Source organism: Podarcis muralis, chromosome 11, assembly GCF_964188315.1.
Source record: "Podarcis muralis chromosome 11, rPodMur119.hap1.1, whole genome shotgun sequence".
Taxonomy (NCBI): domain Eukaryota; kingdom Metazoa; phylum Chordata; class Lepidosauria; order Squamata; family Lacertidae; genus Podarcis; species Podarcis muralis.
The window spans coordinates 36,711,594-36,728,704 of NC_135665.1; the positions used below are offsets into that span (position 1 = coordinate 36,711,594).

Below are 17,111 nucleotides of genomic sequence, written 5' to 3' on the forward strand. Positions count from 1 at the left end.
GGGAAAAGGGTGGGCTGGTTGTGGGGAGGGCTTGCGGAGTGGCACTGAGTCAAAACAGTTTCTAAATGGGTCCGAATTTTAGTGTGGTTTGAGTATAACTTATAATTGGCCCAGACAGGGAACTCATATATTCACAACTCTGAACACCCTGATCCAGAGATCTGGTGGTAGCATGAGAAAACAAATGTGACTAAGGTTGTTGATCTTTGTCGCATGGGACAAGGACACTTCAGTCAATGTAGTGCCCTCCAGATGTTGTTTGAGGACAACTCCTGTCTTTCTTCAGCATTGGTGATGTTGATTGGCACTGATGGGAGTTACAGTTCACCAACATCTGAAGGGCACCACATTGGCAAGCTCCATTCTGGTGTATCTGGCATGGGGCATAATTATTTTGCTGTTACCAAACAAATTTACTTGGAAGTTGGTCCCCTTTTATTTACTATAAAAAGGATGCCTCTGAATCTAAATGAAGAAAACTCTTCGCTAGGCACAAAGTGGAAAATATATCTCTATTGACATTTAGCATAAATGAATCTTGTCTCATAGCTCATTTCCAGGAGTAAAACGTTGACTGCTGAATTTCCATACTGAATGCTTTTATCGTCATCTTGACTGTTTGAATTCTAAAACTTTAATTTTTTTCTTCATGTAATTAAAGAGATCAGTTTGCCCAACTAGGATCTAAAAACAACCTACCATAACAGTTTATATCTATTGTACCTTGTGTTCTAGTATTTTTATAGTTGTGCAGTATTCATTATACTATTAGAATGTTGATATGGCATTTTTGCATATGGTTAAAAAATAACACTAAGCAAAACTTATTTTTTATTCCCCAAATCGTTAGTTTGAGCTAAAAATACAGATATCTGAGATCAAAGGGATGGTGTTTATGATTTTGAAATTGTTTCTTTACACTTTTTTTGTTTTGGCCAAATTCTTATTAGGATTTAACTTAGATTGAGACATGGGTATGGTTTAATTTATATCACTGCATGTTTATATCAATTATAAATAGCTATATCATGCTTATACTAAAAATGAAAGTGACCTTGAGGGAGACAGAATGTATTTCTATCATTCAGATTTTCTGAGTAATCCTAATATGTTTGGTATTGAAAGAGACCCTCAGTATGCCATTTGCAGACAGGTCTGGACCCAAACAACTTTTTTAAAGAAACTAAGTTGTTCATATAAGACACACATTTCAGGATCTTAGAGGGGCGTAGTAGTCCTAGCTTATTATATTAACAATACAGTGTCTAAAATCCAAAGACTGGCCAAGACATAGTCAACAATATTGTGCTAGCTCTGTGATAATATTTACTTCAAACAGCTGACACCCCCCCAATCATATTACAAATTGCTTTTGAAACTAAAAGCAGTTTGCCAGTCACCATAGGGAATGTTTGAGGAAAACAACCCTAAGGCTTACAGAACTACCGTATTTTTCGTCCCATAGGACGCTCCGTCCCATAGGATGCACCTAGTTTTTTGGGGGAGGAAATAAAGGAAAAAATGTTTTCCTTTATTCCCCCCCCCCCAAGCAGGTCGGGGGGAAACCGAACCAGGTCGAGGAACAGCGGGATGGCGGCGCTGCGCCTCCCTGCTGTCCCCCGAGCTTGTGGGGCTGGCCAATGTCTGCCCGGCGCGAGAGGCGCCCTGCTTCAGGGCGCCCCGCCCGCTGGGCGGCAGGCTGCTATCCGCAGCGTGGGGAGCCCTGTGGGGAACTCCTGCAGGGCTCCCCATGCTGCGGATGTCTGTCCGGCGGGCGGGGCGCTCTGCTTGAGGGCGCCCCGCCCGCCGGGCGGCAGGCTGCTATCCACAGCGTGGGAAGCCCTGCGGGGAACTCCTGCAGGGCTCCCCACGCTGCGGAAGTATGCCTGGCGCGAGGGGCGCTCTGCTTCAGGGTGCCCTGCCCACCGGGCGGCAGGCTGCTATCCGCAGCCTAGACAGCCCTGCGGGACCTCCCACACGGCTGCCTAGGCTGCGGATGTCTTCCTGAAGCCTGGAGAGCGAGAGGGGTCGGTGCGCACTGACCCCTCTCGCTCTCCAAGCTTCAGCGAAAACCTGCATTCGCCCCATAGGACGCACCCAGATTTCCCCTTCATTTTTGGAGGGGAAAAAGTGCGTCCTATAGGGCGAAAAATACGGTAGTTTTATGGTTTTTTGAGTCCCAGCCTGACACTTTTTACTTATAAGAGCAAGATGGGAAGTGTAATAATTGAACAATCCGTTTGTGTGCAAATTGCTGAAGCCCACAAAGTTATATTTACTAGTGTTCTTTTTCTCAAAGGTACATGAAGAATTTATAAATAACATGGCAAACACAACAGTTGAAAGTTTGATACAAAAATTTGCTGAGTCGAAAGGCACGGGCAAAGAGCGACCTGGTAAGAGATACAAAATAATTGATTTGGTATTTTTTTAAAATAAAAGATTGCTTGATATTATCTTCCAGTGTTCAATGCGCATGTGCGCACACACACCCCTCCATCTATGCTCCTCTTGAATAATTGATACATATATATGCATATATAACTGTAATTTACTGGCAGTAATGAATGCAGATATTTAGTTCACTATCATGATTCTTTTTTCTCTGGATAATGCCAGTTCAAAGGAAAAAAATGCTGTGGGGGGGACAACTGTGAAAAGGTGAATTCCATACTGGGTATCATTAGGAAAGGAATTGAAAATAAAACAGCCAACATGATAATGCCATAGAAATCTAGGGTGCAAATATACTTTGATTACAGTGTATAGTTCTGGTCACCGCACTTCAAAATGGATATTGTGGAGCTGGAAAAGGTTAACCAAAATTATCAAGGGGATAGAGCAACTCCGCTATAAAGCAAGGTTATAGTTTTGGGTGCTTTTTGGTTTAGAGATAAAGTGAGTAAGAGGAGACATCATAAAGGTATATATGGTGTAGGGAAAGTGTTCAGGGATCCCCCCCCAATAAACCTAGAACTTGTGGACATCCAGTAACTGAATGTTAGAACATTCAGGACTGACAAAAGAAAGTACTTCTTCAGTTGGTGCATAGTTAAATTCTGGCACCTGCTCCCACAATAAGTAATAATGGTCATCTACTTGGATGGCTTTAAGGATGTCTAAGAGGATTAGACAAATTCATCCAGGATGAGGTTATCAATTGCTACAAGTCATTGCTACAGTCACTGACAATGGAAGAAGGGAATAATTCTGTTTGCTCAAGTCCTCCTTGCAGGCTTCCTATGGGCACCTGGTTGGCCATTGGCCTCATTCAGCAGGCTCTTCTTACATTCTTACAATATAAAAATAGTTTTGAAATCTTTTATTTCCAGTCAAACAAAGGTTAAATTCCTTCCATGTGACATTCAAACAGATTAAATTATTGATTTTCCAATCATATTCTTTCCTGTAATTTTTATTGCCTAATTGTGTTATGCTTAAAATAGGCCATAAAAATTAATAGCTGTGTTCTGCAAACAGCTGCCAAGTTTACCATAATTGTTCAGCACTTGTTGCACAATATTTTTAAACCTTGTCACATTTGTTTCTAGGCTAGCATTCTGATGTTCTGCAGATCGGTTACATGTTTCCAAGGCATTAATTTCCATGACTAATGTGCATATATTACTTAGCATCATCTTATTTGATGTAGTATTGGAAAATCCCAGTAGAGACAAGACTTCAAGGGCTGCAGTTTTGTGCCCATGTAGCTTGGGAGTGAGGCTTACTTCTGAATAAACATGTATAGGATTGTAAATCAGCTTCCAGCTGTCCTCATTCTAAAAATAGAAACCTTTTTTTTAAATTATTTTTTCCGGGATCATTAAATGCACATAAAATCCAAAGGAGGAAATGTTGTAGAAATGGCTGGTTTCAACTACCCTGATGTAGACTGACTACATATAAGTTCCAAAGAGGTAAAATTCTAGATACTCCAAATTACTGTATCTTAAAATGGTTGGTCATGGAACTGACCAGAGGGGCAGTGACCTTGGACTTAATCTTTAGCAGTATCCATGACCTGGCATCAGATATGTGTTGTTAAGTCAGTTGGGAGCAGTGAACACAGTGCTATTAAATATACATGTAAATGACTGATTGCTAAGAAAATTCAACACGGTCACGTTTGATTTCAAAACAAGAAACTTGTCCAAAATGAAGGGATTTGTAAAAAGGAATTTGAAAGGCAAAGTCAAAAAGGTAAATTCATTCAGATGCTTGAGAGTTGTTTAAAAGCACCATGTTAGAAGTCCAACTGGAGTGTATGCTGCAGATCAGGAAAGTTAGGAGGGCCAAGAGAATGTTAGCTAACCCTCACTTTAATTGAACATCATTGTATTCAAAGCAGAGCACAATACCTGTAGACACCATACATAAGTGCATGCACACAGCAAAGTTGATGTTGAATTACAATAAAATGCAAAAAAAAGTTCAGCTTTGATAACTTAATCAGAGCTTAAATGAATGCAAAACAAATACCGTATGTTTTGCTCTATAGGACACACTTTTCCCCCTCCAAAAATGAAGGGGAAATGTGTGTGCGTCCTATGGAGCGAATGCAGGCTTTCGCTGAAGCCTGGAGAGCGAGAGGGGTCGGTGCTCACCGACCCCTCTCGCTCTCCAGGCTTCAGGAAGCTATCCGCAAGCCTTCGGAGTGTGGCGGGAGTGCCGCTTCCCGAAGCCTGGGGAGCGCTTCGCAGCTTCAGGCAGATATCCACAAGCCTTGGGAGCCCGGCAGGAGTTCCCACCGGGCTCCGAAGGCTTGCAGATAGCAGCCTGTTCTGGGGGCTGGGATTGGGGTAAGCTCGGGCTTCCCCCGCTCCAGCCCCGCGCCTGGGGGGGGGGGGAATAATTTTTTTTCTTTATTCCCCCCCCCCAAAAAAATTAGGTTCACCCTATGGGCTGGTGCACCCTATAGAGCGGAAAATACAGTACATTACAATTGATTTTTACAACCCCTGTAGAAATTCCAACCAGGAATTTACAGACCACATTGGCACCTGTACCAGACCCAATTAGTTCTCCCTTACTTTAAGGGTAATACTTGAATACACTTTGCCTTCTCAGCTTCCATATTTTGCTTGAACATAGATATGCCCACAGTGTATATTAAAGGACAGAAACGGTGTAGTCTCTAGTTTTCTGTGCTTTATAGATGAATTGCTTGTGCAACTTTCTGCAGTTCTGCTTCAGTTTTTAAAAATAGGTATTGCTTTTTTATTTTGGCAGACTGAAGTTACAATAGGGCATTATTTGACTGAGCAGATGAGTAGTGTAAATAAGAAATGGAGAGAATCTCAGGTTGATAGAGTTGGAGGAAATCGGTTTTACTATTTCTTTTTTAATTCACTGGCAGTGTGCATGACGCAGTAGTTAAAAGTTGTGATCTAGTAGTATACATAAATGATTTACAAAACCCATGGCCTGCCCAAGCTAATATTCAAGGACGTGAAACCTGTTATGATTCCTCACCTGTACACAACTCTTAAAGGTACAAGAACCCTGAACCCGTCTGCATTTGCTCTTATGCATGTATGTAAAACACATTCTGAAGTGCTGGGAAGGTTAGACTGTTCTCGTAGTTCAACTGGTTAATACTTCTACAGAAATTATCAGAAGTGGGGAAGAGATAAAAAATGGGTATACAAGACTACAGTCATACCTCGGGTTACAGACGCTTCAGGTTGCGTGTGTTCGGGTTGCGCACCGCACTGAACCTGGAAGTACCATATGTTCCGGTGATAAGACAACTTTTTAACCCAGGAAAACCACCCCAAAAGTCGGGGATCGTCTTTTATGCCGGGTATACGCGGAGCCACCTGTTGGGAAAGAGGAGAGGGAGCCGGTGAGCACAGGCGCCCCTTCTGCCGTCGCTCCTCCTCCCTCCCCACAGAAGGGGACACAGCCTCCTGTGATGCAGCGCGAGGCCCCGCCTCTTCCGTATCGGCACAGAGCGTGTTTGTTGGCCGCCGCTCTCTCATCACCGTGGAAAGTCCTTCTAAGCATGGCGCATGCCCGCATACCTGCTGCTGCCCTCATAGGAGCCGGATCCGACCTCCACCGTGGTCGCGCGGGGCTTTGCTCAGCTCACGGGCGCCATGAAGAGCCTGCCGCAGTGAGGTGGTGCGCGGCTTTGGCCGGGGCTCCAAAGAGCTGGGCACCCCCACAGGTGAGGGCAGTGGAGGCCAAACTCTATAATTTAACAGCAAAAGTTGGGGGATCATCTTATACACCCAGTTGCCTAATACGCCAGAACATACGGTACCAGAACAGATTACTTCTGGGTTTCGGCGCTTGTGCAGAAGCACTAAATTGCGCTTTGCGCATGTGCCTAAGTGCTGAATCACGATCCGTGCATGCGCAGACGTGGCCCTGCGGGTTGCGAACGCTGCGGGTTGCGAATGTACCTCCTGCACAGATCACGTTCGCAACCCAAGCGTCCACTGTACTAAGATACAGCTTGGACTTTAGCAGGATGAACCCTTAGATTGTTTGCTTGGAGGAATAAAAAGTAGGGAACATACACAAGATTTGTATATTTTGAGTCTTATCCTTCTGGGTAACAACGGCATAATGTCGTATACTAAAACATCCAGTACATTTGTGGGTTTTAAAAGTCATGCAGTACAGCCTAACATTATTTTTTTTGTTAAGGCCCAAGTTATACAGAACCATTATTTTCATTCTGCATTGTGTGAGTGGACTTCTACTCATGCCACTGGCCTTTAACTTTCTCTTGCCCTCCCTGCATTTTAAAAAAACCTGCTCCAGAGGGTCCTCCAACCTTAAAGCAGATTTTGAGGGTGTGCAAGGGACTGCAAAGAGTAATGTGAATTCCCATTGTGTGAATGGAATTACATTACATATGCATATGGACAACTTTGGATACAACCCATAATATTCAAAATTATCCTGAACCTCATTGTTTCATTTTCTTGTTCATATATTGTTAGAATAACAAGATCTAATGCATCTTGTTTTCTTCACTGATCACAGACAAGACAGAGCTCCAGCACTAGTTCTTTATTTCATGGGGAAATTGATCTGGATCCACTCTGGTTAAAGTTAGTTGTGTGATGAAAGTCAGTAATTGGATTTACATTAGTCATGATTGAAATGTTCTGTTGCAATGAGATTGGGTCATGACTAGCTGAATTGTAATCTAGGTATGATCATAGTGGTGTATGGTCAAATAATCTGATACATGGTCTTCCCCTTTAAAATAGCATCTTGGTGAATTTTTGTTAGGACATTAATTAATAAGCATAAAACTAACCTTTCACAGCAGGATAAAATCCTACAAAGATATATCTAGGTCTGACATGTCATCCTTTGGAGCTCACAAAAATGTTTTGAGATTTATCTTTATTGTGTTTCCTTTGTTTGTTTGTTTTTGGTTTCTTAATTTTCATTTTAGTACCATGAATTAATGTCATGGATATTGTTTGAGTGTGCTGATTGTATTGTGATCACTGACTCTCTGTAACCCAGGGAATATAACCTGGCATTGTGTTAAATTATTAAAATTCATTGTCACTGGACTTGTCTTGATAGAACCTTTCAGGTGTAAAGAATATGAAATGGAATATTGTGAATTTGACATGTATTTACCTTCAGTGACACAGGTACTACTGGCCTATTGTTGTTCTAAAGGGGAAACCCCTAAGTAATTGGGCTGCTTTGATTCTTTAGTATCTCTGCAGTTAAGGCCAGTTGCCAATCATAGTAAATATTTGTAAACAATACGTATTGCATTTCTTTTCACATGCTAGATTTTTTGATTAACATGTTTAGTGACTTTGTTTTGTTGTAATGATGTGGAAGAGATAAAAATGCATCTTGTCTTTCCAAGTCTAAATATAGCCACAGAGTTATTCTAGAGAGTGGTTTGGTTTTTATTTATCAGTCAGAAAAAGCTACTGTTGGAGAATATTATTGACTGACAGTTTATATATTTCTCATTTTCAATTTGAAAATTTGTTGGTGCTAAATATGAAATGGCATCAGATGTTAGCAAGGAAAAGATTGCTTGTGTGTTTGTACATACAAAATTGACCTTTGTGATCCAGCTTAACATCTAAGTACTAAGAGCAATCATTTGTTTTGACAGCAGAATTAATTGAGGCTAAAACAGTCGAAATTCCACTTGTATCAAGCTGTTCATTAGGAATTGCTCTCTGGCTTTAGTGCTGTCAGAAAAATAACCTGTTCTGCTATGATTAAATAGCAGAATGATGGTCGGTCCACTGCATTTGAGAAAGAGGTTGAATAAACTTTCTACTGCGGAAACAATTCAGAAGTGACACGCTGCAAGGGGGGTCAGAATGTGCATTGATATCCAGCTGAGCTGTCAACTGGCACTGAGCCAGACACGCAAAGCTTTGCCATTTTGAAGCAGCATGTGAGGCATATGCAGTTTTTTAAAAAAATTGTCCTCCTTTCATGCATGATTTAATGCCAGAGGGGAAAAACCCTTTTGTTTTCATCTAAAACCAAGCATATTGTCGGCAGTTATATTTGCAACTACAAGTAGCTTTTTAAGCTTATGTCACTTTTAAATAGAGGCTACTTTTTATTATTCAATGTAACATTTTTGCAAGATGTAAAAACCAATTTGTTGCAATTTAAGTTGGTTAGCATTCCTTTATGCTCCACAAAATATGTTCCTAAGATACTCTCTTTTTTTTTGTTGTAATTTCCATTGTAAAGCTGCTAAAATATTTTGAGAATGCATGTGTACTGTTTATCTCTTACAAAGCAAGAATTTTCAACACACATCCTTTTTTCCTCCTTTCCTATTTAAATAGCCAACATACAGTATTTTCCACTTCATTCCTTCCCCCCCCCCCTTTTTAAAAGTTCCTTCAGACCCATGAGTGTGTAGCTGCTGTCTTCATCAAGCTTGGCTTATCCATTTCTGCAGAATACACACTAGTTGACCGATCATGACACTTTTCTCTAACTGGTTGACAAAGCATTTAACTGTTTTCAAGGCCATTAGTGCCACTTCACAGATTAATTAGGTGGCAGGTGACACTGTGACATGACTGGGTTTTCTTGTTTTTTGTTTTACTGTCGCATTAATCTCTCTTGAGAGATGAAGTGCATCACTGGTAACTATTTGTCTAGCATGCAAAAGATCAAAATAGAATTGGATGTACCGGTAATACTATATTTACTACTATTACTTCATCAATGTAGTTTCCAGTTCAGGTGAATTTGTCAAAGTGGTGTCAGCTATGTTTGTTTATCCTTATTAAATAATTGTGTTAACAGCACAATCATCAGACTCCTGATACTATATGCCTTATATAGTAATGGAAGATATGATTTGCATTTATATGTATATTTCTTATAACATAATACCATATGTTTAAGATCATGTAACTTCTTCTGGCTTCCTGCGGATCAGTATAACTAAATCAGTGGCAGGAAGCCTCTTTTAGGCCGCTGTTGTGGACTGGCTGGATTCAGAGGAGTGGGTGGGGGCACTAGTTGGGGAACCCCCAAGGAAGTAAGGCTTAGAGCAGCCTTTCTCAACCTGTGGGTCCCCAGATCACTCCCATCACCCCTAGCTAGCAAGGCCAGAGCTCAGGGATGATGGGAGTTGTAGTCCAACAACATCTGGGGACCCACTGGTTGAGAACCGCTGGCTTAGAGCCAGGGGATTGGTGGTGGGATGACAGTGAGTGGTCAGAGGGAGAAGAGGGAACAGACTGCAAGGAGGAGGTGTCAGATGCTGAAGAAGAAACAGGATTTAGTGAGCAGGAAGACGCCCAGCTCCAACTGTCTATTCTATCTGTAGCTATGGTAGACTAATGCTTGGAGGCAGTGATGAATTAAAAGAGGGTTAATAAACTATTATTTAATCCCGATAAGATGGAGGTACTATGGATCAGCAGTTATGAAGTCTAGGAATTGAGGAGGTGGAGTATTTAGGATAGGGTAGCACCCACCCACCCTCAGTGTAGCAGGTACATAACTTGTATCTATTTGAGCCATAGCTATCATTAGAGGCACAGGTGACCTCTGTAGCAAAGGACTGCATACAGTATACAGTGGACGCTCGGGTTGTGAACGTGATCCATGCGGGAAGCACCTTCACAACCCGCAGCGCCACGTCTGCGCACGCGCAGATTGTGATTCGGCGTTCCGGTACTTCCGGGTTCAGCGTGGTGCGCAACCCAAAATCGTGCAACCCGAAGCGTCTGTAACCCGAGGTATGACTGTATCCAGCTTTAGTTCATTCAACAGCTACAACCTTTCCTGGACCGAGATAGCTTGCTATCAGTAACCTATGTTGTAGTGACCTTGCAGTTGGATTATTGCTATGAGCTCTACATGAAACTGCCCTTGAAAATGGTCCAGAAATTGCAATTAATGCAGAATGCAGCTGCCAGGTTGTTAACTGCAATATCCAGATGGGATCACGTAACACCTATCCTAAAAGCTCTGCACTGGCTGCCTGAATGCTGCCAGGATCAATTCAGGGTGTTAGTGATGGTTTAAAAAGCCCTATGTGTCTTGGGGCCCAATTATCTGGAGGAGCGCTTCATCTAATACCAGCCAATTCATTTCTTGAGATTGGTGCACTCTGTGTCTGTGTGTATACTCTTTTCCCAGTCTCTGCCAGGATTCTCATTAATCCTATTCTTAGGAGAAAATAGATTCATCATGGTGCAAAAGCCTCTGTCATGTGAAAAGTAGTGATCATTGTCACTGTTTTTTCACTGTGGCCAAAGCTTAGTGCAGTCTTAGGGATGAGACTCTGCCCTTCTCCAGCCTTGGGAGAAGGGTGGGGGTTCTTTCCAACCTTAGGCTAAAGGCCCCTCCAGACTGGTGGTATTTTTGCAGATGTCTTCTGCAACATATAATTGACACAATAACAGTGCATCAGTGCTGTATGATTTTTTAAAATTGCATTTTTATTGGGGGTTTTCTTCTAATGTATGTATTTTATTATATTACAGTCTGACCCCCCACCCCCAAAAAACCTTTAAAATTGCCAAGAAAAAGCAATTGAAATGAACTGTGCTAGATGCTGCATATTTTAAATTTTTATTTCAATTGCCTCTTTTATTTCTCATACATTATTATTTTATTCTATGGACTTGTTTGGAAGCCACTGATCAAACAAATTGATTGAGTAAATATTGCCACCCTAGTCTTGATGCATAATGTTTCTCCATAAATTAAAACAAGAAAGAGCATTAGAATAACATTGATTTTCCATCGTTTAAAGGACTTATTGAATTTGAAGAGTGTAATACAGCCAGTGCAGTTGAAGGTGAGTTTTTCTTGTATTGTTTATCATTCAAAATGTACTTCTTACATCATTTCTAGTGAACATTGAGGAAAGGGTTTAAAAAAATAAGGCTTAAAAGTAAGAAGTGAAGTCGTTTGCTCTAATTAAGATGAAATGAAGCTAATATATTTCTGATATAACAGGAAATGATCAGCAGCCTTATGTTCTGTCTCAATTAAGAGTCAGAACTTGCTCAGTGTGATCCCATCACAGATGCTAGAGAGAAGTTGGCTAACTTTCAGTATCCTATTAGTGAGGGAGTGGCAAATTTCACTTACATGGATACATAAACATGTCCTCATATATGAATGTCCCTGTATCTAAAGCATGCCATTTCCAAGTATCCCATAGATCTTCTGTTCAATACTTTGGTGTTGCTTCTTGGTCCCCAAACCAATTATTGGCACATTAGTAGAAACTAAGCCTTGGATGCTTTCTGTTGATCTAATGGCAGAGCTAAAGATTGGGGTTGATGTTTTGAAGTAGTTCCATTCTTTTTTGTGAGAAAAGTCTGAAAAGATGGCTTCACACAATGGAATTTGTCCTCTAGGATGCACTGGGTTTCATTCTTGACCTCCATACTTTAGAAACCGCTATAAAACAAAGGGGAGAAAATGTATGACATATTGGAACAATATACCAATAACATTTAAGCTGGTTCTGATGAAAAGGGATAGTACTAAGTTCTGGAAGCATTATCACTTTGGGTGATAAACTACTTGAGGATGACAAGACTAAAACTCAATCCAGGCAAGACAAGATGTGGGTATTGGTAGTTCTCTTATGTGCAACATAAAATGATACATATTTATCATATATTTATACATATTATTATTTCTTAGGGTTGGATTACTCTCATCCATATTAATAATATATTAATAATATTATTTATACATATTATGATACATAATAACTTCGTGTTATTTACTGCAATAGTGTATCTCATTACCTATTCTCTTAACTAATATTTAATCTTAATTTCCATCTAACAACACATTGTCTGCTTTGCAGGGATAAAGCCTAGAAAAAGAAAGCATTTTGTGTTACCAATTAGTAGAAAGGGAAAAGATGCAGAATCTGTGTAAGTATGTTTCAAACTTGTTAGTAAATCGTTTAATGTTTGGTTTCTTAAAAAATAGAAGCATAAATATTTCTATCTTTTTTAATTTTATTATTAATGCTGTAAGAGATAATGCTCCAATAAATTCCTATATAGCCCCCCCAAAAAAACAACTTCCCCAATTTTTAAGTGGGGGGGGTCACAGTTTGGGAATCTTTATGGATTCTAGGTAGCAACTGTGGCTAGGAGTGCTTTTCCCTAGGTCAGGTTAGGGCACAAGCTGCATCAATTTTTTGGAGGATCATGGTTATTTCTTAGGGTTGGATTACTCTCATCCATTACTGTAGCACCCTGAATCATCATCAGCAAAACTTCTGACTAGAGCCAGGATTTTGAGGATGTGACTCCTTCGTTATGGTAGTTTCACAGGCTGTGCATCCCACCATTTTCTGAGGTGTGATCAATGGCAGCTCCTGTCAAGACCTTTGCCCTTGTGTCTACTTCCCCCAGGAAATCCTCCTGGCCACTTCACTAATTTCCCATAGGCAGCTAAAAACATTGTTATTCTAGCATCCCAATGTATGAATTTATCTTCTTTTTATGTGTACTTATATATGTATGCTTTTATTAACGTTAGCTGCTGCTGCAGCAGCTGTAGTTATTTTTGTTGCCTTGGGCATTTTTTTTACCTGAAAAGTGATATATATGGAAATGGAAAATGGAAAGTGATCTATGGAAATGGAAAAGTGATATATGAATCCTGAAAAATTAAATAACTGTCTATAGCCTGATTTTAAAGGTGTTCTAAAGCGGCTATGTATCTGGTGAGATGTTAACTAGAAAACCAAAAGAGATTTTGGTAAATAAAAGCCATAGCTATTATAACAATTCACTATTTTTTTAAACAGGGAATGTCCAGATGCTGATTCAGTTGTAAGTATTCTTATATTGATCAAAGTTATTCAAGAAATTTGTTGTTGTTGTTAATTGAATGTATATACCGCCCTATACCCGAGGGTCTCGGTGGTTCACAGTCTCTTTAGTTTCAAACAAGTTATGTATAGTGTGTTCCTTTCATCATTTGTATTTCTAGTTCCTCTTGGCCATATTATCAGTGTTTAATTTGAGGTGACAGAAAGGTGGAACTCCCTGTGGCTGAAATGAAAGAATGGATTTCCAGAATAATCTGAAATTTTTCCTGTAGAAACGGCAGCTATCAACCCATGTATTAGGCCTCCAATATTCTAGAAAATTCATGGGTTTGGTTTCTTTTGTTTAAACAATTTTGTGAAATGAGAATGTCTCATAATAAAAAGCTCAAAATAAACAGATATAAAATGTATATCTGTCAAATAAACTTTTTCTCTTGTAAACCCACTCTGAAGTTGCTTTTTTCTGAACTGTTGCAAGAAGCCCGAGCAGATCAAGTTTTTGTGTGATTTTATGTTGCTCAAACTGATACGTTTATTCCAGGAATTAGGCCATTCACAGAGTGAAACATAAGTCGGGTTGACTTACAATGTTTACTCTTTGACTTGTTTGTTTTGTTGCTCATTGTTTAATAATTAATGAAACAAATCCAAGTGTAAATGTGTCTGGCATATTCCTTTCAAGCTACACCAAGCATGATCACTCACTCTCCCCTTCCCCAGAAGAATAACTCGGCTTCATAGTTTTCAAAACATACATTTTATTTCCTTTCTGTAGCATTTTCAAAGTGTTACACATATACTCAGTCTCTTTAATGCCAGTTTTACTAAGTGGCAACTTCACTTTATAACAAAAGTTATGCAAATATAACAAATATGTGAAAAGCACTAAGTAGAGTATTTCCCACCATCAATTTTCTGTCATCAAATAGATGTCCTCAAATTGAAAATGTTTTTGGTATTGTTTGAACTTGCTGGCATGACTCATTTTAAATATCTTCAAAATTTATCCATGTGTTTTTAAAAATGTAGCATTGAACTTGTAGTTGATAGTGACTTTCTTGTGTAGAAGCAGAAGGAAACAGAGAGCTGGTCTTAGAATATTGATCACTGCTCTAATGCACTTGAATCCAATGCCTTTAGCCAAGGCAATTTAAATGCCTTAGTAGAGATGGTGTAATAGTGATTGTGTTGCTATTGTGTAGCCTATTGTGGTGTTCACCTGGTCGTTTGAAACATAGGTCCCAATATATAACGAAATAGATCAGGGGTGGGGAACCTCTTTGACTCTGGGAGCCAGATCCTTATCAGGATCAATCCTAGAGACCAAATTTGACAGGTGGGCAGGGTGTATTGCTCCTAGGAGGCTGAGGAATGTGTTATGAATCCCCTAGGCTACCACTGGATAGGCAAGTAAAGGTTTTAGGTCACATTGAAGGGGACTTACCAAGGCAGATATTTGTAAGCTGAAATATAATTTAAAATTATTATTTTGTAGTTACTATTCTTTAGCTAAATAGCAATATTTCATAAGTATGAATATAGCAACAGTAGAGCACTGTAAACCAGCTGCTCCATATCTATGCTTTTGGACCACCACCTTTTCCACAATTTACCCTCGCATAAAAAGCCAGCTTACCTGCTGCTGCTTTGGTATGGCATCCTTGTTCTTCAGTTTATGTCACAAGCTATCCAGAGTCTTTGTTTAACGGTCTTTGTTGCATTTAGCTATGATAGGTAACGTAATAGCTTTCCAACTTTAACGACATAACTTCAGAAGTTCTTTGGTTGTATGAGAATGTACACATGGCCTCTAGCTATTTGTATTTGTTCGGTTTACTTTGTTGTCAAGTCTCGTTAGGACATTTAACATGGTTAGCTTGAGGTCAAGCATAACAAAAGCTTCGTGATTCTAAACAACTAGTGCTAAGGTATTGAACCGTGTGATGCCACTCTCTGTTTTTAAATCATGTTGCTTTATAAAAGCAAAACGTGCAAGTTCTTGAAAGAGAAACTGTCTAAATAATCTGGATGAATATTTTCTGATGCATTTTTTTGGTTTCGATTATGAAGTTGGTATTTGTTGAGAAATTTGTAATCCTAAGAGAGAGAACTTGTTTGCAATGTATAAAAAGCGTAAAATTGCTAATCTTCAGGGAAAGGACATAAGAAGCATAGTTAATGGGTCTATAATAAAGCTGTCATGTGATTGCCTTACCCATTAAACATTCTGTGTAAACTAATGTCAGTTGGCATAGCTCTGTCTGTTCTTGACCAAAAATTACTATTACAATGCAGTAGAAGGAACTGCTTTTCACATTGAGGTACTACAAGCAGTAGATTCAAGAGTGATTCTTGCTTCTGCTTTGCTGGGATAATGTGAAGTAGGTACAACTTGCGCCCACATTTTGTTGTTTCTCTGAATCAGAATCAGAATCCGATTGCTTCTCTGAACCTGCCAGTGCACCCAGAGTTTATTACATCTGTAAAATTTCAGGGCATTGTGATGGCGCATTGGCATTTTCATTATCACATCCAGGGGGTTGGCAACCTGCAGCCCATGGGCCACAAGCAGTCCATGGGGGTCATTTAAATGGCCCACGAGCTGCCCCCCAACCGAGCCGCCCACTCAGCGAGCCCACCCCCCCGTGCTGCGCTAAACCGACGGAGCAGGGACTCGCTTCCATGGCACTGGAAATCGCATCTGCGCATGTGCAGATGCCAAAAATCGCATCTGCACAGATGCAGGTGCCGGAAATTGAGTCTGCGCATGCGCGATCCGACCCACAGAGCGATCTCTGCGGGAGTGAACTAGCCCAGGCGAGGTAAACCTTGCCAACCCCTGCTCATATCTGTACATACTCAAACCTAAACTGAGAGGCTTTGGGGGTTACAGGTTTTCTTACTCTGTATTAGCTTAATTCCACCCATTCTAAACCCTAAATGAAGTTTTTAAAATGTATTTAAAATTTCCTTCAGAAGGTTGAATAACATGCATAAAAATAGTAAAGCAGTGTAAAATAGCAAATACTATATTACTTCTTTTTTTTTTTATAATAATTTTTATTGATTTTACAACATTAACATAAACATAAACATAGACAAAATACAAACAAACAAAACACGACTTCCCCATACCTCTCCTTCACTGCATTCTTATTTTAAGATCCTTTTTTTTCTAGCAATCCATCATTCAATTTTGTATTTAATTCCCTTTAAGAATTTTCTTAATTTCAATTTTAACAGCTGTAATTCTCTAGATCATATCCCTCGACATCTCAACATTCCACAATTTTACAACAATTTTTAAGATAAACTTTAAATTTTTTCCAGTCCTCCTCCACTGTCTCTAAATACTATATTACTTCTAAAAGGGGTCAGGGCTTCCTGAATGTCAAGATGAAAGAAAAGTAATTGAAAATGCCAATTGTGCTGCTATCATGTGCACTTAATTGGGAATGAATCCCATAGAGAAGCCATCTGTTCCTGGTGCACACCTTGATTTAGCATTGCTGTTAAGAGCAACATATGAAAATGCCGTAACTGTTCCTGCTAGGTTATAACAAACCAGTGCTGATCTTGCAACAGTGTTGTAGGTTTCTGGCGGCTGGCAGTAGTCTATACCAGGTGCAATATTGGAACAATAATCAAAGGCTGCAGTGTAGTTTGTCAAGGTTATGAAAGCAAGAATAATAGGTCATAAATTCTTTCTGGAGTATGTAAATCCTATGCTTGATTGGTCAGCTATCTCTTGTTTTAAGTGTTATAAGGGGGAAATAGCTTCACTAATGTGGTATATTGTATCTAGTTCAGTGGA

At 39.9% G+C, this 17,111-nt stretch overlaps 1 protein-coding gene across 2 annotated transcripts in view; it reads left to right on the plus strand.

The window, feature by feature from the left end:
* The window catches only part of FCHO2 (FCH and mu domain containing endocytic adaptor 2), a 69,689-nt gene that overhangs the window by 24,661 nt on the left and 27,917 nt on the right, over positions 1-17,111 (plus strand). For both annotated transcript variants that reach the window (XM_077936281.1, XM_077936280.1), the window contains exons 8-11: positions 2,300-2,396; positions 11,243-11,287; positions 12,317-12,386; positions 13,274-13,298. In XM_077936281.1, the coding sequence (XP_077792407.1) occupies positions 2,300-2,396; positions 11,243-11,287; positions 12,317-12,386; positions 13,274-13,298 (237 nt within the window). The remainder of the gene's footprint in view (positions 1-2,299; positions 2,397-11,242; positions 11,288-12,316; positions 12,387-13,273; positions 13,299-17,111) is intronic.